We start from the raw sequence: 21074 nt of genomic DNA on the forward strand, positions 1-21074 counted from the left end.
TATGTGTATAGAGGGGTGTCAGGGGCCATAATTAGTTCTGAGGTGTTCGTGTACACTGTCAGGGTCTGTAGTGGTATCAAATGTTCTTGTGTTGTGTGCGTGGGGACAGTGTTTGGGTGCAGTAAAGAGGCAGCTCTGGGTCTTCAATCTGGTGCTGAGGTGTTGGGGGAGCCCTGACAGGGACTGTGCGTCCTGTGGCACGACCCAGCAGGAAGAGGCCCCTGGTACCCAAACAGGAGCAGCTGTGATTTGGCAGCAAAGCCCCAAAGGAAAAGGAACTGTAGCAGGGGTTGAGAGCTCTGGGTTAGGAGGTGCTCAGAGCAGAGGCAGGGTAAGGTGAGTTCATGCTGTTTCAGCCATGCTTGGTGGTTCCCCACAGCCTCTAAACCTAAGCACTTCATAGCTGTAGAGGCTTATTTGACAAGGGGGGTTAATTATTTTATTTTTGTAAATAAAACTGAAGGAGCAGAGCTTTATCTGCCAGTACCTGGAGCAGCCTCATTCTGCCAACTTGCTCCTGACAGCTGTTCCCCTTCTTGGGCTTCTAGAAGCATCCTCATAGAGCTGTGTGAAACCACAGGTACAGAAACCTGAGAGCCCCGAGTCCCAGGTGAGGGGTGTTGGTGTGTCCTGTGCCTCAGAGGCCAAGGTACAATACCAGCTGTCCTCATTGTAGTCGAGTAATTTCACACAATGAGTTTCCTGTTTATAAGCTGACCTTCCCAATCTCATTTTTGCCCTCCGTTTCTTACGAGTGGAAAGAAGAGCACAGTGAGCACGACTCATCTGTCAGCAGCTCTGTGAAAAGCTGATGCTGAGCAAGCAGGAGGCAGAGATCTCTCCCCAAACCGAGCGCGTACAAAGCACTGAGTGAGTTGTGACGAGAACAACAGCTCCGATGGAAGCACGAGCCAAGAACAACAGCTCGACAGGGAACTTTACACTTTCCCTGACAGCTCCTTGGGGCGGAGACAGTTAAGTTTCTGCGTTTGTAAGGGAAACATGGCATTCCTTAAAGCTGAGCCTCCTCCCTCGGGTTCCCACTGAATGCCTGAGAGATGACAGCAGAGGGTGTCTCCAGCAGGCTCCTATTAAACAGGAGGAATTAGCACGGAGGGAGCAAGAGCAAGATCCCAGTTTTGACCACAGAGTGAGCAAAAAAGCTTTGCATCAGCAGCAGTTTGCAGTTTTTTTACCCACTGACTGCACACAGCTCCTCTTCAGGGGGTTTCTGTGCCCTCGTGTCGGTGCCTGCACCTGTCCGATGTGCGAAGGGCTGTGCTGGGAGGGCAGACCAGCTCCAAACAGAAAGTGCTGAGGCAGCAGTGAGGCAGGACAGATCATCCTTGGGAGGGCAGTTGTGGTTCAGACACACTGGGAACTGGTTTGATATCCCCAGCAGCACAAACCCGGCTGGCCGGGGAGCTGGTGAGCCGAGTATGTGGACAGATGGAATAGATACAGACAGGAAATGGGGGAGAAAGGGGAAATATTAGTGTTTGTACAGCTCCGAGGAGGCTCAGGTTGGTTCTCGAGTCCTGCAGTCCCATTTCTATTTTTAGCTCAGTCACTGGATGGCTTTGGGGAGTGATTGGAGGAGCTCGAGCCAGGTGTGAGTGCGGGGAGAGGACAAACCTCTGGCCACCAGGCAGCTCATGCGATGTGGCAGCCGCCACCACGCCCTTTCCTGTTCACCCCGGGGCCCCGGGCAGCCGTGCCAGCCACACTGCCTGAGTGGGGAGAAGGGAAAAGGAGGGGTTTCCAAAGTGCTGATAACCCACAGCATTCCTCGGGAAAGGAGAGGTGGCGAGCAGCTCTGGTGGTGTCTCTCCCCTGAAACAAAAGCTCACAGAAGTTCTGGAAGCTGCTTTGGGCGGGGGTGCCGACTTCTGGCCGTGCCTCAGCCTCGTGCCCTGTTAGAGGCAATATTGACTTAAAGAAAGAGGCATGGAGCATGCTTGGCATGGGTGTTCCGAGTTAAAAATTGTCAGTCTGGGCAAACAGACCTTTGGGGTGATCGGCAGGAAAGCCGAGTGGCTGCGCTGCATTATTACTGCTCCTTTCAGAGCACGGTGTGACCTGGTGCTGCTCTGGGCGCTGAGCACCCGGCTCGGCGGGTTTGGAGAAGCGCTGCAGGTTTTGGAGCTCAGTGCTTCAGATCAAACCCATTTCCTTCCCCTCGGTGAGGTGTTTGTACTGCCTCAGTGAGTCAATAAGCATGTGAGGAATGCATCTCACAGCTGAAGGTGAGCGATTAGTGTGGCTGTGCTGGAGGTGATGAGATTAATTAGTCCTTCCCAGGTGAAATGGAGCTCAAGAAATAAGATATATGAGATATTTAGTCTGAAATACCACTGTGAGGCATTTTCAGAGGGAAGTGGGATCCTGCATATGACTCTTACCACAGGATATTTATCTTGATCCTTAATTTTGTAGCAGTGCCTCGTCAGGAGAAGAACCAGTACCTGGCAGATGGGAGGCACGTGTTCTACAAAAGCTGCTGTTCACTGGCAGGAGGCACCTGATTCTCTGGGTGAGAACACACTGCTGTCTGTGCTGGGGCTCTGCTGAGATTGTGAAGGAACAGGGAAGTCATTTCTCTATTAAAATATAATAAAATTCGAAACAGTGTAAATGTCCTCATGAGTCCATCCCCACCGAGGCTCTGTCTGGGGAACAGCTCTGCTCTATGTATCACAGAATTGTAGAACGGGCCAGGTTGGAAGGGATCACAGTAGCATCATCTGCTCCAGCAAGGTCTTCCCAGAGCACGTGGCGCAGGATTGTGTCCAGACGGCTCTGGACTATCCCCAGTGAGGGAGACTCCACAGCCTCTCTGGTCTCAGTTCCGCTGCTGGGTGACTGCACAGTGAAGAAACTCTTCCTCATCTCTAGGTGGAACTTCCTGTCCGTGTTTCTGCCTGTTGCTCTGTCCTGTGTCTTGGCACCTCTGAGCAGAGCCTGGTCCATGCACACGAGCCCAGGTGGCCACAACCGGCTTGAGGAGTTAAACCCCACGTCCAGGACAGTATCCCCGTGCCACGCACTGGACAGGGCCGGGGCTCGAACCCTCAACCCTCGGAGCGCAGGGCCCGCGTTGGCCGGACGGGGGCGCGGCGGCCCAGCGCCGCCCGGAAGCGGAAGCGCGGCCGCGGTTCCCGCCGCGGTTGCCGAGCGGCGGCCGCTCCGTCCCGTCCCGCCCGCGGCCATGAGCGCGGCCGGGCTCGTGTCCGCGCCGCCCGCAGCCCCGCCGGGGCCGCCCGCCCCCGCCATGGCCCCCGCGCCCGACTACTACGAGGAGGAGGAGCTGGAGAGCGCCGAGGAGGAGGACGGCGAGCGGAGCGCCCGGGCCCGCGACTCCGACGAGGGTGTGTGCGAAGGGGGCGGGTTGGTGCCCGGGGGCGGGGTGGGACAGGGACATGGAGCGAGGGCTCTCCCGGGGCTGTGGGGTGGAGGGGACCGCTCCGCACGGGGTTTGGGGAAGGGTTGGGAGCTTTGAGGGTTCGGAGCGGCGAGAAGAGGCGAAGGAAACGAGGAGCTGTCAGGTTGCAGCGGTTCCCGCTGGACAGGTGGAGCTGTGGCTTTGCAGGTGAGCGGGAGGCGGTGGGACACGGGAGACCGCTGAGCAGGGGGGCTGAGCGGGACAGCCGAGTGCAAACGGTGGAGAAATCCGGGGTATTGGTTCTATTTCCGTGGTGTGAAGGGGGAAGAACGCAGCTGAGGGAGGAGAAGGTGTGGACAGAAGTGTAGCAGTGCAGGAGGATGTGACAGTACAAGAACCAGGAATCAGGGGAGGAGATTCAGTAAAACCCAAAGTAGCCAGAAGTGTAGAGAACACACAATTATTGATGAGAGAAATGTAGGACTCTGGGAGAGTGTCTGTGGCTGGCAGCAGAGCCCTGCATCCCCTCTGGCCTGGTTTTACATGGGATGATGTTAAAGATGCAGAGGGTGACAGGGTCACTGAGGGCTCTCCCAACAGAGTAGGAAGTCCTTTGTGGTGGCCCAGACGCTTAAGTACATTTCTTGCAGTTAAAAAACTTTTTGGTTTATCTTTAGTATGTTAAAATTTATCTTAAGTTTAAACTGTAGTTTAAGAAAAAATCTGAGAAGGGTTTGATTTAAGAGGCTGGGCCCCTTTTCCATGTGTAGGGAATTAGCTGTGGTTTAGGTTTCTCAGCTGTACCCTGTAAAGTCTGGAGGCACTGACCCTTCTTTGGACACCTGATGGCTTCTTGGCTACCCATGTGTTACAAATAGAACCCTGAAAAGTCTTAGCAGAAAACTAGCCATGCCACAGTAATTTATTTACATCTTATACTGTTTATAAAATGCAGCTGTCTTTATGGCAGTGCTGGTATTTGAACATTGAAGCACTAAGTGAAATATAGCTGAGAAGTTCAGATCCCAGCCAGTCACTGCTCTCTTTACTGAGACCTTTGTGGTCAACCCCAGCGGCACCGAGTGGATGGAACACCAGTAACAAGTTTGGAAATATCTTTCAGAGTCTTTTGGCTGTTTGTGTCTCACCTGTGTGTGAATATTAATGTAGAGCCCCTTGTCTTACATGGGAACAAATTCCCAGGCTCTCTGAAGTTGTTCGTGTAAAACTGTGCTGCAAAACTCAGAGTTGCAGGAAGATGTTTCATTTTCCTCCTGAATTCATCTCTCAGGTTGTCTTTGATGCTAAATTGCCTGAGGTTTGGGGATTTCTTTTTTGTTTGCCTGTTTGTTTTTAAATAATTTACTACTTAGTTTGAAGTGTTTTTATAAATACTTCTTTAATTTTAACAAGTTGTTTTTTACCTCATTTAGACACTGAGGATGCCAGTGAAACAGACCTGGCAAAGCATGAGGAGGAGGACTTTGTAGAAATGAAAGAACAGTAAGTAACCCATTCCAAATACAAGGTGATGTTCTATTTATTTGTGGGTTTAGGGGCGTTTATTGCCTAAAACTTGGCAAAGTTTTGGACCAGATTGGGAGTTTTAAGTGCTTACCCCAATGGACTAGCTCCTGTGTCCATACACTTGTATTTCTGCTCTCCCCAGTTACTTTCTCTGTTCTATATAAATTTAAGGAACTAAGGGCTGCTGCTGTTTTGTGCAAAGAAATAATTGAGTTCTGTGAGCAGCTGCAAATGGATCCTGCTGCAGACAGATCCTTCAAATAAAATAAAGGCTCTGCTTTAGATAAGCTAAGGAAAAGTAAGATGCCTGTTGAAATGCCTTAAACATTTGAATTCTAGTCCTGAACTAGAAATGGACTTTTGGGAGACTTGAAATAGTTTCCCCATGGTGTTTAGGAGCATTTGCAGTATTCTGAGTTCTTGTCTACTGGCAGAGATTGGTTTTAATAGAGGTCAAGAAGACTTGGCCAGTCTTAAACCACAGATGTATGGTAGAAGAAAAGCAGGTTTGTAGCATCACCAGGAATAGACTTTGGTGGGTTTTTAAAATAATGTGGGGAGCGAATACACAGCTAATAAAACTTGACATAGTGGAAGAATGATTCTGCTGTAAAGTTTCTGATGTTTGTAGATCTAAATGTCATTTTTAGATTTTAAAATTAAAAAAAAAAAATCCTATTTTATCCCAGATTTTAAACCCATTGTAGGACCAAAGAAATGCCAGAGTTTTTAAGGCAGAATAAGAACCTTTTATTGGAATAAAAGTATTTTAGTTTGTAGTTCATTTGTTGAAGTTCTGAAAAGTTTTTGGTTCTGTGTGAACATGTAGCTTCAAGAGATGGTGGAATAAACTAAGTGTGCTTGGTGTTTAAAGTTTCCTTCTGTGTTTGCAGGATGTATCAGGACAAACTGGCATCTCTGAAGAGGCAGTTACAGCAGTTGCAGGAAGGTAAGCTTTGAAGAGTGGCTTTAGTTCTTATTTTCAGCACTTTTGAAATGTCAGAGAAGGATGGAGATTTTGAAAGATGGGAACAGCATCTTTCACTGTGTGCTGGCTCTCAGCTGTGCTGCAGAGTTAAAAATGTCAGCTGCTTCCTCCATCTTAACTCCATTTGTAGTTAAGTCTCTCTGCTAAAACACTTCTTAAAAGGAGTAATCCACTTTTTACAAAAGCAGGGAATGTGCTTTGAGTGGTGTATGACTCCTTGAGGATATTTAATACTTGAGGAAAAAAAACCCCAATGGGAATTTACAATTTATTTCCACTAGGTACTCTTCAGGAATATCAGAAAAGGATGAAAAAGTTGGACCAGCAGTACAAAGAAAGGATACGAAATGCAGGTGAGTGGAATTTCTCTCTAAGACACTGCAAATAACTGAAGTGTGTGTTTTGTATAACACCCAAAGTAGAAAAGAAGTAATTCTGTCCTTTAAAGAAAAGGAACTTGTTGGAGGAAAGGGATCTTTGGGTACATTGTAAGGTTTTTTTCAGAGTCCACCAAACAATGACAGGATCTACCTTGATTAATAGACAATTTTAGTCTTCATTTGTATGAAGCAGCACAAGTAAAAAGATGATTTCATTTTTTTCTGCCTAAAACACAGTGTTCCACTTTGGTTTTTGGTTTTTTTTAAAGTGCCCAATGCTCTTCTTGCTGGGTGTTTTTTTTGTGTAGCTGCAGAAGAAGGGCCTGGTAATCAGATCCAGCTGCTTCCTTCCCTCTCTCTCGTTCCCTTTCAAGTAGTTTCTTACCCTGGATATTAAAGCAGGGTTTTTAATAGAAGGTATTATGTGGATGTAGGAAATACATCCAGTCTCCTCCTCCTTTAGCAAAAGAAAGCAATTCTGTATTTCGGAAATGCTTGGGAAGGTAAAGGATTTGCTTGAGGAACTGAAGTGGTTTGAACAACTTCTTTTTAACAGGAATCTGTCTTCTGAGATGAATTTCACTAATGGTTTAGGTTGGAAAAGACCTCCAAAAAGACCTTTCACATGCACTAGAGCTGCATTCTGGCAATCCTGGACTGTTTTGATAAAATTAAGCCTAAGTGCAAACTGGTATTTCTGGCTGGCCACGAACAGTGCTGCAGCAGCAGAGTTCTTCCACAGGAGGGCAGGTGGTGATCACTTGGAATTTTATGATTAAAATCCAACTGCCTTGTACTACAGGAATAAGGGTCTTTTATGTTTGTTCTTGCCATGCTGTGGTTTATTAAAACAACAATTTAGATTTACCTGCATTTGATTATCCACATAATGCTGCTTTCATGCTTTGCAAATAGAAAGTTTGATTTTTATTGCAGCATTCTTATATTTGGTGTATATCTATGACTGTTTTTTAAATTTTTGTTAAATAAGAGTGGTACAGTGTTGCTACTACAGCCTTCTTCAAACTGAACTGAGTAGTGTGGAATAGTGGAAGCTTTTCAGTGAGGTGACAGCCTGTAAAAAGCCTCTAGTAACAGTGTGTTTTTGTGGAACTTTTTCATAGTCACTTTATTTTCAGCATAAAGCTGTGAAGTCAGAGCAAAGGTTGGATAAGTACATGCATTATTTGCTTCACTGCCTGTCTTGGCTGCAGTATTCAATGGCTTAAAATGTTAAGGAAGCAATTTTGTGCAGCTTTGAAGGTAGTAAATTAAGTCTTTCTTGTGTTTCAGAACTGTTCCTGCAGCTGGAAGTAAGTACTCTTAATTTATCAAAAATATGCATTAATTAGTTGGAAGAGGCATTAAACCTTGTTTCATCAACCTGTATTTGGGCTTGTTTTCCCAGAAGGCTTAAAAGAAATTTTCCTCCTCTAGCTGGCTTATTACACTTGAGGTGTAGTAGAGCTTACTCTGGTTACCTCAAATAACTTCTGCACTTTGTTATTAAAATAGAATTAACTGTTTGCTATTGGCCTCTTCTATCTGTCTGTGCACTGGGCTGGTCAAAAAAGGGTGTTTAAGGTGATAAGTGCTGTTTATAAGTCAGCAGAGCTCTCTGCTAAGTACTTGATTTGTTATGCAACATTATAATGTCTTTTTAGAAATAATTATTTTGCCAATATAATAGCACTAAGTCATATTTAGATGTTTTTCTGTAGATTGTGAATATTGATAATCTTTAGAACTTGGACCAGTTGTGAACTGAAAAGCTGATCAATAAAGCATTTGAAAAGCTGTTGTGATATCATTAACTGGAGTCATTAATTAACCTTGTTCCTTGGGTTTGCATTAGACAGATCAGGTGGAGAAAAATTATGTGAAGGAAAAGAAAGCAGCAGCAAAGGAGTTTGAAGATAAGAAAATTGAGCTTAAGGAAAATCTGATAGCAGAGTTGGAAGAGAAGAAGAAGATGATTGAGAATGAAAAGCTAACCATGGAATTAACAGGAGGTAAAGAAGATAAGCACCTGTCATTTGTGTTATCCACTGTGCTCTTGCTTAGGGAAGGAGCTGTAAAGGTGGCAGTGCTGGTTTACACAGACAGCTGGTGGGAAATGCCAGCAGGGCAGAGCACAAACTGATGGCCTTTTAATGGAAAAAGCAGCTTAAAATTCAGTGAATTGTAAACAGGTGAATCAAGCAGTGCCAGTGGAGCAGCAGAGAGGATTATGGGCTTGCTTATATGCAGGGGAAGAGGCTGCTTTGGTTCCTTGATCTAGCAGTGAAACCACTGAGAAATGTCACAATATTGACCTAACCAGCAATGCCAGGATTTAAAGCTGTGTCCTTTTATTTCTGCAGGAGTGGGTGGTCAAGTAGTTGAAGAAAGCCAAACAATAAAAGGTTTTCTGGCTTAAAGCCAGAAAAAAATATATATTTGTGGGTTATGCTTGTGCCCAGGCTCTAGGAAATTTATATTAAATGGACAGATTTTTTTGACAGTTGGTACCCCTGGTGCCTTGCAGTGCTCTGTGGTAATGGACACAGGGGAGCTAAGTCAGGGGTTAATTATTCCTGCAGAATTCTGTTGCTGTGGTACTGAACCAAAAGTCTGATTTGATGCTCTTTCTGAGAGCAGCTCCCTCACTTCATGGACTGATAGTGTGGTTTTGTTGCTGAGGCTGTCCATAAGTTACACCCTTGATGTATTTTTTGCATAGTATCTGCAAGCTTTATATAAACTAATAATTTAATTAATACTCAGAAGTGAGAAATAAACCCTGTGTTTGGTGTTCTTAGTACAACTCCTAGGCCTGATGTGGGCTGGGAAGCATCTTGAGTTAAGCTGTTTCTCTGGTAACTTATTTATTTATGAAATCTGCTCTCATGGTCATCCTTGTTCACTCCTGTGCTGAGAAGGAATTTGGTATATTTTGCACATGCAGAATTGCTCAAGATTTTCATGTTTTGTGGGAGCCAAAGGGGCTTCCTAGATTGAAGTGCTTCCCAGGGGGTTCTTAGAGATGAGCAAATCTCAACACAGAGAAGGGAAGGTGGGATGATGTGTTTGGCATTTATGATGTGGTCTCTTGGCTGCCAGTTCAACATACCTTCATGAATTAAGGAATGGGTTGTGAGAGTTCCAGTGGAGTTGTTCAGTAAGGGTTACCTCTATGCATTTGGACAAACTAAGTTCAGATAATTACTTGGTGATGAGACTGGTGTTTCAGTTTTTAACAGACTTTCTTCTTTTTCCCCAGTGCATATGCTGCAGTTTACTTCCTGTCAACTGCTGCTCCGTGTGTTATTAATTAGGTTCATTTCATTAATCATTTTTAGATAATCTGAATTTAAATACTGTTTGTTTGAAATCACTCCAGCAGACTTGTATCAGTCTTCAATGCAGAAATTTCCTCTAATCTTTTGACAAAGCTGTTTTTCTGCCTTGAAGATGAGAGAGCAATTGATTTGTAGCTGATGTTTTACATGCTATTAATGATCCGAGTTGGGTTGGGAAAGAACTCCGTGAGCTTGGCCTTTTAAATCTGCTCCCAAGCAGATAGCATGAGCATGAAAGGAATTTGCCTTGAATCCTTGTAGCATCATTGTGCAGCTTATCTGTACCTGGAGCAGCTGTAACCATGGCATTGCAGCACTGGCACTGAACAGTGACCTGATGGGAGAGAGAACTTGGATTCACTGTCAGCACTTCCATGCTGGAAGCTAGCACACACACACACAAAATAAAAAAAAAAATCCAATTTGCTGTATGAAAGAGGAAGGATTATTTTCCTTGTGCCTTGTGTAGAAAGCTGCTGCTGCTTGCTCCTTTCTCTCTGGTCTTATCAGCTCTCCAACTTCATTATTCTGCAGATTCAATGGAAGTGAAGCCTATTATGACAAGGAAACTGAGACGGCGACCAAATGATCCAGTTCCTATCCCAGACAAGAGGAGGAAACCTGCCCCTGATATCCTTTCACAGAGTCACTGTTGGGTTTGCAGCCCCTGTGCTACCCACACCTTTGTTGTTTTGTACAGCAAGGAAAAGGAAATTAAATGCCAGCATCATATTTTAACCTGGGAAATGCTGAAGCACAATTGTTGTGTATAATGTGTGCTAAAGCAATACAGCAGTTATACAATGCATATATAGAAACCAGTGTTTGGAGATCCCTTGGTGTCCTAACTTAATCCTTACATGGGATAAGTTTTTCTTGGTCAGTGAGAATAGTTTGAATTCTACAGGCAATTTATTTCACTAAAGAAAAACTTTAAAAGAACATTATATATATATATACACACCAAGATAATTGATTCCATAGATAGTAAATGGCTTTTTACATGAGCCAGAGCTTTTCTCATTTCAGGACGTGACAAAGCATTTACCAGAAAGATCATATTTGTCATATCAAAATAGTTTTTCCATTTCTGATAAAAGCTTCTGATCTCTAATCCAGAGATGCATAGCAAAAGCAAGGATGGTAGATTTGTTCTTTGAATAAGAAAAGATGAAGATTCATCTTATTTTCATGTCTCACAAGAGACAGAAAAACATGTCTGTGTAATCCTTAGGATCTGCCTTGCTGCATGTCTAGGAATTAAAATGTTCCTTGGCTTCTGGAAATATGTTTTTGGCTCCTTTGTGATGATAGGCACTTCTTCTATTTGTGCATTAAATTCACCTGGAGAGGAAGGCAAGGATATTTGATTTGCAAGGGCTTCTTATTAGATTCTAAACTTGTATGTCTTTAGATTTAAAAAACTTACCTGAGTGATTCTCATTTTCTGAAGGCAGTATCAAACCTTGAACTTCTGGAGTTCATGCAGGATGGTCATGAGCATCTCCAGTTTCAATTAACCTCTTTCTGATTGGAGATTCTGTCCACTCTTTCAGGAAAAAAAAAAAAAGTCATTTATTAGTGCCCCTATCTCATCCAAAATAAATTAGTTTCATAGTGAACATGACCTGCTAATTGAGCATGATACAGCAACCACACCATGAAAACCTCTGCCTTTGCTTGCTGGGAGAGGATTAAAGTCCATTAGAACCAAAATCCTTGAAATGCAGCCCAGCAATTGTTAACTTTAGTTTAATACTTTGAATACTCTTGGCTAAACACTTGTTATGCAGAAACAAAGTACAGCACAGCTCTAATAAGACTGTAATACACTAATTTCTGTTTTCAAAGGATTTGGGGCTGTTTTCAGGTGCATTGTAGGCTCTTAATTATCCCCAGCCACGCAGGTTTTATTTAACTAGGTGTAGGTGGGATTTAGCTTCATGGTAAAAAACCTGAAGTGAGTCTGTTGTTTCAGCTCACAGATTCTTCTCCACACAAATACAAGATGAAAATCACTGAAAATGCTGCTGCTTCATGCTACCATGAAGTAATTGTCAGTGCACTAAAGGTTTTTCATTGATGGTTGTGTCTGAATAAGTTAAAATGATTTTGCACTCTGCTGCTAAGATGCTGGGGACAGACTTGTATTAATTCCTGTGACCACAAAAAAAAGCTCAAGTAAGACATTTATTAAAATCCTGGAAACCTTTTGGCTTACATTTACTCAAGTGAAATGTTATTGACCTTTGATTGTTAGCCTTGCTTGTCAAGAGCTTATGGAAACCTTAATTCTGGATACCTCAGCTTAATTATTTGTTGACTGATGAGCAAATAATGGAGGACCTAAGAACACTGAATAAGGTAGGGATTGTTGCTTGACTGTATTTCTTCATTTTAAAGAGAAGGCAAATGCTTTCTCCTGAGGAGAACAGAGCTCTCTTTCATGTTAATTTTTGAGATGTGGGACTGTTTCATCCCCGTAGGCTTTCTGAAGTAGCACAATAAAAGATTTAGCAAGATGGTATCTCCTCTTTTTTATTGAGGTTTAATTAACCTCATTTGAATGACTGTCATCTAAAAATGTTACCTTTTGTGTGAACCAAGGGATGAGCTATGTTAAGGAGTTTCTTCCTCATGGCTGAACAGATGTCAGTGTGTTTTGCTGGGAGATCACAGGCTGCCTTTGGTTTAGGCCTTAGTGTGGGGTGGGATTTTTTATTATTTTTTTTTTCTCCCTGCTGTTACAAGATTTCAGCAAGCTGGATGGTGGGGGGGAAGGCAGTGTACATGTTCATAGTTTTTCTAGTTTTGATTAGCATACTGTTTTCTTGCTGAACACTTGAAGGCTTATCTAACTTCTTAGAATATAAGCTGCTCATTAAGGCATCTTAAGGATGGTAGTGGAACACTGGTTTTGTGCCAGCTGTTGAAGTTTCTCTAATGATTTATCTCCTGTACTTTGTGTACCCTGAGAAATGTTGTATCACATTAAAAAATAGCATGTGAGATGGGTTTAACTCATTGGAGTGGGTCATCTGAGTGCTCTCAAGTTCAGTTTTTTGGCCTTTTGGATCATTATACTGATCCACACCTTTGGCTGTTTAGAGCACACTGCTCTGGTTAATGCCACTTAACAGAGCATTTAAAATAGAAATATTCAGAGTGTGGAGAGTAAGATACCTGAAGTTATTCACTGCAGCTTCTGTGGCTCCTGTCAGATCTCTAACACTGCTTTGCTCTTTTCCCATGTAGCTTAAATCACCCAAGAGACCAGGTGAGTTTCAGATGCGTGCTGTTCTGAACAGAGGATGGTACTGTGGATGCTTGGCTGTACAGTTTGGCTGTGGAATTGCTGTTCTTTGTGTGGTGTTGATGTTTGTCAGGGATGGGAAGGGGGGCATGAGCGTCTTTGATGGCTGAAACACTTGGGCATGGGACAATCCAACTGGGAAATGAGGTTTTCTATTTTATTTATGTGTCTGCTTGCCAGCTCCACAGAGGGATTGACCACTTACGGTTTTATGCCTCCAGCTCTCTCGATGTGCCTATGCACTTCCTTTCAAGACAGAGTGGGCCTACCTTTCCTCAGTAATTTTAACCATATTTAAATAATTAACTGTGGATTATAACTAAAACAAAATCAAGGACATATTGTCCATCACTTACCTGTGAATGTTTTTTCAGATAAATGCTGTATTTCAGTGAATATTTTAACTCGAGGCAGAGATCGAGTTACTCATCGCAATATATATTTTCCTGATGGATATTTGAGTTTGCAGTTTTCTTTGCTTGTTAATTCTGACCTTATGAGCTGCATTTTTGCAGTCAGATGTGCTGCTGTGAGATGGGCACGTGCTGGTCTTTAACCAGAGTGTCTCTCCTGTCCCCAGCCTCCCCCTCCTCTCCCGAGCACCTCCCAGCTACACCAGCAGAGTCTCCGGCACAGCGATTTGAAGCTCGGATAGAAGATGGCAAACTCTACTATGACAAGAGATGGTGAGGCCTGGGGAATTTCTCTTTTCCATCAGTCTGTGTGCTGGGTAGTGAGGAGGTAGAGGGGTGCAGAGAGAAATGGCTTTGATCAAAGAATTGGTGGACAAAATGCTTTTGGGAAGAGGTTTGCTGCTCCCTCCAGAAGCTCATGATGGATCCAGTGAAGCAGGGGTGATGATGGAATGTTCACAGCCTGTAGGCTTTCAGAGAGAACTGGTGGCTCTAATAAAGGGAGACTCAAATATTTTCCATGGCCCACCGTGGCACTTAGGAAGTCAAACCTAATATGAGGTAGGAGAGGCAGCAGCAGCCACAGGGGGATGTGTCTGAAGCTGCCCTGGATACAGACACTCCATGATTTGCTGTCAGCAACACTCCTATTCCTGAGGTTCAGTTTTGTGGAACACAAGCCCAGCATTCCACAAGGTGGCAGAAGAAATGTTGTCCACCAGCTGCTCAGGATGAAAAATGCTTCTAATAAATCCAAATAACCTTTAAAGATCAAACCCACATGGGAGAGGCAACTTCAGAATTGCTGATTGGATTTATCTCTGTTGAGTTTTATGGCCATACAGCTGTACAAGCCTCACAAAACACAAGGAAAATATTAAATTCTGCAGAGTAGATCTTAATCCATGAGACTTGCAATCCTGGATAATCAAGGGGGAAATCTTGAACTCCTTGAGCATAAAACACTTTGCTTTCAAAAAGTCATCTGCTTATTTGTAGCCTACTAGAGTGTTCTGGTGGCTCAAAACAACAAGTGATGAGGCTGTAATTTTATCACAAAAGTAGGTGTGAAGCTGTTTTTTTTACACAGCAATCCCCTTGGCCAGTTGGTCAGTTTTCCCTTCTGACTGAAGTTTAATTGAGAGTTCAGTGTACAATTCTCTCATAAAAGCTGCTCCCTCAGTTTAAACATCCATGAAATGTAAAGCAGGTAAGAACTGAACAGGCTACTTATTTCACAGATTCATGAAGTTTTGTTTTTTCTTTTTGGCTTTCATAGTTGTTTTTTTTTTGTATGTGTAAAGTGACTATCCCCAGGATATATTTGGATGAATAAACTCCAGAATTTTGAAGCATATGGAGTACTTTGGAAAGTGTTCATGAGTGAAAAAAGAAAGAAAATAATAAAAAAAAAGGTATCTGAAGTAATCTGTCAGTAAAGCTCAAAACCTCCCATTAAATTTAAACCTGGAAGAGCTTCAGTGAGCCCAGAATCTCAGCAAAGCACCAGCTCTCTCTGAAGGGTGAAGCTGTGGCATAAAGAACTTAACAGATATTTTCATCTTGCTGTCAGGAATTCCAGCTGTTGTCTTTCCTGGCTGCCTTGTTCTTATGTTGTTTTAAGATCAGTATTTTATATTTTTTTTTGGTTGTAATAATCCTGCTTACATTTTTTTTGATTGATAGTCATGGTACTTGTGCAAAGTAGCTGGTGTTCTAAAATAATGAAGTAACTCTTGGTAATGGGAGGGTGATTGTTCCTAAGGTGCATAAAGAGTGCTGGCATGTACAGAAATCCTAAACCTGACAGCCCAGGAATGACTTCTCTGTTTCCTGATGCAGCCCTGCATGACAATTACCTGAAAACAGGAAATGTTTAAGGCCAGTAATGAAGCCCTGAAGTCTTGAAGAGACATTTCAGAGTGGAGTGTCTCAGATGAAAGTGGAATTAGACTCAGTTTTTTATCCTCAGAGCTCTGTGCTTCCCCCATCAAATCCTAAACCACAGTTCACTGTAAAACAACCATCTTTTTGCTCTTAGCTTTGCTGCATACAATAATACAGAGGGATTTCTTTCAATCTTCTGATGAAGTTGCAGTTGGATCTTGGCCTTTCAGTAAAACATTTTGTAGCAGGAAATGGAATTATTTCTGCTTGCCTCACTTGGTGTGTTTTGCCTACTGCAACAGCAAGAGTTGTTTGGCTCTTTGCTTTCGTGAAAGCCAACTTAAAACCCCATTGCATTTTTCTTCAGAGGTAATTTCCTCAATCCTATCCCTCTCTGGATATATAAACTCGACAAAAGGGTGAGACATGACCAGGTAACTAATGCACCAGGGTGCTGTGCCTTCAGCTGCCCTGTCTCTGAGAGCGTGGAGCGTGAGACAGCTGAGACAACTCTTCAGTGAAACACTGCTGACTTGGTTCTTTGCCTTTTCTGGGCACAATTAGCATTAATTTACTGATGGAGAGTCATTCATGATGTGAAATCTAAGGGCTGAATGAAGCCCCTGAACACGTGTGTCATCAGCTTTGGCATTCACTGGGAATCAAAAATTGAGAGTGGGGAAAAAAATATTTCCTTGTCTGTGGGCACAGCCAACACTTGAGAGCTGCTGTTTTGCACTGGTATCTCCTGCACTCCTGCTGACTGTATCAAGGTCAAAACTCTTGCCTAAGTACTCACAGCATGGCATGGTAGGGCACTTCTGGACTGAGATGTTTGTCTCATCCAGGCCTGGGGTTTGTAGTAGCTTCCAGAGTTCCTTTGTAACATTTAATGACAACTTGACTTGCTAAACTGAGATTTTTTTTAGCTCAAATCATTGTTGCTGTGGCAGTGCCCTGGAACCCACTGACCTTGTCTGTGTCACAATGAAGGAGAAAGACACCTGTGCCCAGTCACTGTTCTAAAGGTTGCAGGATTTGGGGATTTTGGGGGGGATTTTTTTATTCACTCACCCCCTCTATGGGTAATGAGTATGTTTGGAAGGCTCAAAGCTGACACTCATTCCAGTTACTGGCAAACACTGTGAAAATTCTGAATGCATAAGCCAGTAGGAAGAGATTGTGGAATAAACCATTGGAAGACTTCCACATGTACAGTATGGTTACTGTAGAAATAACTGTAAAGTTTAAATAAATCCATGGATTTTGCAAATGGCAGTCAGGCTGCAGGGGGTTGCACTGGGTAGCTGCTGAGGGAATATCTGTGCAGGGATTCTGCAGCTTGGATTGCTCAGATAAAATCATGATTAGGGGAAAGGTGGAAATACAGTCATGCTTTTATAACTGTAAAGTATTTTGGTGCTTGCTTGATTAAGATGATTTACTTACAAATCACCTGTTCCAGTGTAATTAGTTCTGCCTATGGAACAGAATGAGGCAGAATGAACAGAAGGTGGGGTTTTGGGGCTGGCACACTGCAGCACTGGGAGAAATGTGGGCTGTGAAAGAGGCAAGTCCACAGAATCAAACAATTCAGAGTTATGAATTTCAAAGCCTTTGTTTTATACACAACACATTAAGAACAATATTGAGCTTAAAATATGATCTGAAATGGGATGAAATGGATATGTTTAGTCATGGCCTCCTTATGGCAGATATTTACAGCTCATTACAGAGTTAGTTACCCATTAGTTACCATTTGGGTATTTTGACAAAATAGGACAGCATTAGAAATTTGAGGTCTCATTAAACAATTCACAGACTGCACTGATTGAGGGAAATTCACTTTTGCTGGTGGTGGTGCTCTAGTAATTCTGCATTGGGAAATAACTTGAATATCTGTGATTTGCTCTATCATATTTTGTCAGGCAAAATAAGGAGTTACCTTCTGAAATCCATCCTGTGTCTGAAATGGGAAAGGCTGCTTGAATTAACCCTTGAAGCCTGGGTGTGTTACCAATCACTGTTCCCCTGGGCTGTGGCTGGGGCTCTGCCTCTCCCCCTTGGAGTTGTGAAATCTGTTTTCAGTCACCTTCACTGCAGGTGAATTCAGAATGTGAATTAAAACGTCCTGGATTTCAAAATATCATTTAAAGCAGAGTGTGTGTGTGTGTGAGATCAGATTGCCCACTACCTTGCAAAGATGGAGAAAGTAATGTGGAAGGAAAGGCAGACTTCAAATTTACTCTCTCCAGCTTTATCAATAATGGATTCATGCATTTCCTTTTTTTTTTTTTTTCTTTTTGCAGGTACCACAAGAGCCAAGCTATTTACCTGGAGTCTAAAGAGAACACGAAGATCAGCTGTGTGATCAGTTCTGTGGGCGCCAACGAGGTTGTGGCTGCTTTTATTTTTCAGCAGAGGGGGGAAGAACGTGGGTTTATTAGCAAGGGCTAAAGATGGATACCTGTCTGGTGTGTAAAGAAGCTGAAGCCAAGATAAAACTGACTTGAGAAATCTCTTTTTGATATGGGAAGAGACTTGCTCTGTTTCTGAAGGATAACCCTGTGTTTTGCAAGCTCCTGCAGCAGTTGGGCAAAGGGAGCACTTTGTTCTTTGCTTGCAGATTCCAGACACTTCAGGGAAAGAAATAATAGACTTGAGTGCACTTCTCCTCAATCAGCCAATAAAGGAACTTTAATTTGTTGTGGCAGCTAAGGGAAAACACTTTATTTTCCCCAGGATGAGTTGCATGTGGGATGTGTTTGTGTCACAGCTGTTCCCTGGCAGTGGCAGTTGTGGCACTCAGTTCTTCAACTAAAGGCAGTGGTAGTGAGCTCATTGATGCATTAAAATTTGTTGAAAGTTATTGCTTTAATTTAGCAAAACTAATGTATCATTCCATCATACTGTGGTAGAATATAAAATTGTACATATTTGGTTCCTACAGTTGCTCAGTGTTTATGGATTTTTGAATTCTTTTGGCAAGCAAAACAGGCCAAATTCTTGGAAATGTTGCAGTTGGGAGACGATTATCAATGAATGTTGATTTTAATTTCTCTGGAGAAGTAGTTGAAGTAGAAATCCAGGCAGATACTAAATTTATTTTATATTGTGGGGTCCTGTTAATAAAGTTAATTTATAATTACCATAATAAAGTTAAATCAATTTACTTGCCAAGCCTGTAGCTCATAAATGAAAAAAAACTCAAGAAGTTTAGGGTAAATCACAAGCCAACATAACTTCATAATCCTTTGCAGTAGGAAATATTGGACTTCACTCCTAAAATACTGCAGTACTAAGGAGTGGATAATTCTTCATGTATTTATTTAAATATGTTGAAATGCCTTAGAAGGATATAACGCAGAGGAAATTGCTCAGATTTGATTTTTAAAGTACAGGTTTTTGGATCTAAACACCTTGAAGGTGATTTCAAAAACTGTCTGGAGTGGCTGCCTCGGTGGCAGCAATTTGTCCTCTGGAGCACGTGGAGTGAATCCTTCCATGCAGGTCTTTAAAATTTAGAGAGGCCCTTTTATCTCCAGACACAATTTCTGTGGTACATTGTGGGAAATGCTTCATGGAACAGAATCAGAATAAGCTTTTCATTTGACTAATAGTTACTTGTCTAGGCAAATCCCAGGACAGATAATTTTATGATCTGTGGATGTAGAGAGACTTAGTCTTGATTAGGCAAAGCTCAGTGCCACGGTTCTGTTGTGAATTGGCACAGGAGGAACCTGCTCTCCTCATGGTGCTTGAAGGAGTAATTTTTCTTGAGGACTGTTATGAGCAGGAAGTTAAGGAGGTGAAGTTAGACACCTTATTTCATTTTCTACTCAGGTTGCAAATGCCTCGTGGGGAGGGAGAGAGGATTAACCTCATTGGTCTGTGCCCCCTGAGGTGTTCAGCTCCGACACTAAGAAAGTTAACTTGTCTGTGTTTTGCTTGCTGTGAGTTTTCCCCTTTTCTCCCCTAATTCACCTCCCTGCCCCATTCTTTTTGCCCTTCCTCTCCTGCAGATCTGGGTGAGGAAAACCAGCGACAGCACCAAGATGAGGATCTACCTGGGGCAGCTGCAGCGGGGCGTGTTCGTGATCCGCCGGCGATCGGCCACCTGACTCTGCTCCGCCCTGCCCTGGTTTTTATCGGATCACCCAGCTCTGCCAGGGGCTCACAGGCTGCTCACTCCCTCCAGCAGCAGGGAACAGTCCTGACCTCTGACGAGACACTTTGTGGCTGGCCACATAATCCCCAGTAGTCCTTAAACCTTTAGTGATGCCCAAGCACTGCCCTGGACTGTTTCTGGATTTTGCATCAAGCTTCTGTACGCTCTCTTTGTATTTTGGGTGACTGTTTGAGAAGACTTTGCCTCATCCTCCTTTTCATCGTTGTTTTGTGGTGCACAGACGGGACTCGTGTGTCAAAACCATCATCATCATGTTTCTGTTGGGAGTCAGAGCAGTGGAAGAAGCTTTGCTTGTCGAGGCCTGAGGTTATTTGTGCTTTTTTGCCTTGTTTTACTGCAAGGCTTAGGATTTTGGACAAAAGATGAATCCTGCCAGGTTTCAGCCACAGCTGAGAGATGCCTCCAAAATACCTGGTGCACAACATCAACTTTATTGGATGGACTGTTGAAAGACTGGGGACTTTTTTTAGGATGGTGTGAACAGCTCAAACTGCTGAAAATACAGTGATTTTAATGTAGCTCAGAGTCACGCGTGGTTAGTCAGAAGCTTCAGTTTCTCTTCACATTAAAAAACCCTTCAATGAACAAGCAGAGTATGTCTGTTTGCTGATATGATTACCTGGGATAGGTGAATGACTAAATGAAAGGAATAATTACCTGGATTTTGCAGATAGCAAGGCTGTATGAACTCTGTGTGTGGCTGTAATCACTCACAGATGTAGAAAGGCAAAAGATCAATTTCACTTTTTCCAGTGATGCTCAGAATCACAGGTTACGGTGGGGTCCTGCTGCTAGGAGATCTGTAGTATCCTCCCAAGGAGCCTAGCACAGAGTAGGAAGTGGCCTTGACATGCTGTTAGCTGGAACTTTAATTCCCTGAAATGTTCTGCAGAGCTCCCCTTGAAGGCTGGTTTAATTGCTGGAAGTAACACTGGCTTTCTACACTCGCCCTCCTGCAGCACAAGTGAAAATGCCCAAATAATTGCATTAAGGTGCTCCCCAGGTGTTTAAAGATCTGCCTCTGGCATTCCTTTGTTATTCCCAGTCATTTGCTGATGGCTGGAAGCACCAATACCATGTGTGACTGCCTTGGCAGGAGCCACATGGTGCCCTGGCATTGCTGTCACATCTCCGCCTTCTGTGCAGAACATCTTGTGCTCCTTTTGATTACTAGTCAAAAAGTTGTAAATTCTGTCTTTCTCAATATCTGTCACTTGGAGGCATCTTCTGGTTTTGCTTTTGAGCTGCCTTCTTGTTAACATCCAGCCTTTCTTTGGTGTCTGGGTAAATGGAGGCCAGGGAGGAGAGCTGCAATGGCTGTGCCCATTCCTTTCCTGCAGGTGGGTGGCAGTCACATCTCAAAAACTGATGCCTGTGTGTGGGTCTGGAGTGTGGTTGCCAAGTTCCTGATGTGACTGAGACACCTGACTTGATTTTTTGCTGTGTTTGGAGTTCTGAGTGGATCTGGAGCTCTGGCAAGGAAGGAGAGGGTGTTTCCCACCCCTTGACAATGTGCCATCTCTGCTGCAGCTTAGGCAGAACACAGCAGGCTGGATTTTGTCAAGTTAACAGCTTACTTAATATAACTTAACATTCTCTGCACATGTCACAGGTTTTTGATAAGGTGATGATGTACCAGACAGCATTTGTCACT

General features: G+C 43.3%; 1 protein-coding gene and 1 long non-coding RNA gene across 2 annotated transcripts; both read left to right on the top strand.

Annotated features, from left to right (window-relative positions):
* Window positions 1–253: 253 nt before the first annotated feature.
* On the top strand, window positions 254–2635 carry LOC111945943 (uncharacterized). Its single transcript, XR_015277764.1, has 4 exons — window positions 254–336; window positions 549–649; window positions 756–974; window positions 2437–2635. It is a non-coding gene; the product is annotated as an uncharacterized LOC111945943 (long non-coding RNA).
* Window positions 2636–3136: 501 nt separating this feature from the next.
* SUDS3 (SIN3A corepressor complex component SDS3) lies at window positions 3137–20008 on the top strand. Its single transcript, XM_023937868.2, has 12 exons — window positions 3137–3368; window positions 4816–4885; window positions 5803–5858; window positions 6179–6250; window positions 7571–7590; window positions 8133–8289; window positions 10153–10248; window positions 11921–11982; window positions 12874–12895; window positions 13512–13617; window positions 17541–17625; window positions 19254–20008. Exons 1-12 carry the CDS (start codon window positions 3209–3211, stop codon window positions 19350–19352), a joined length of 1005 nt encoding a protein of 334 aa, XP_023793636.2. The 5' UTR covers window positions 3137–3208; the 3' UTR covers window positions 19353–20008.
* The last annotated feature ends 1066 nt before the right edge of the window (window positions 20009–21074 follow it).

This window comes from Cyanistes caeruleus, chromosome 18 (assembly GCF_971803275.1).
Source record: "Cyanistes caeruleus chromosome 18, bCyaCae1.hap1.1, whole genome shotgun sequence".
Lineage (NCBI taxonomy): Eukaryota > Metazoa > Chordata > Aves > Passeriformes > Paridae > Cyanistes > Cyanistes caeruleus.

Excerpts from the sequence above, each read along its gene's own strand:
- SUDS3 (XM_023937868.2), top strand. The coding sequence starts at position 3,209 with ATGAGCGCGGCCGGGCTCGTGTCCGCGCCGCCCGCAGCCCCGCCGGGG. Across the intron at positions 3,369-4,815 it reads GGCCCGCGACTCCGACGAGG|ACACTGAGGATGCCAGTGAA; the intron begins GTGTGTGCGAAG and ends TACCTCATTTAG. Across the intron at positions 11,983-12,873 it reads ACCTAAGAACACTGAATAAG|CTTAAATCACCCAAGAGACC; the intron begins GTAGGGATTGTT and ends TTTCCCATGTAG.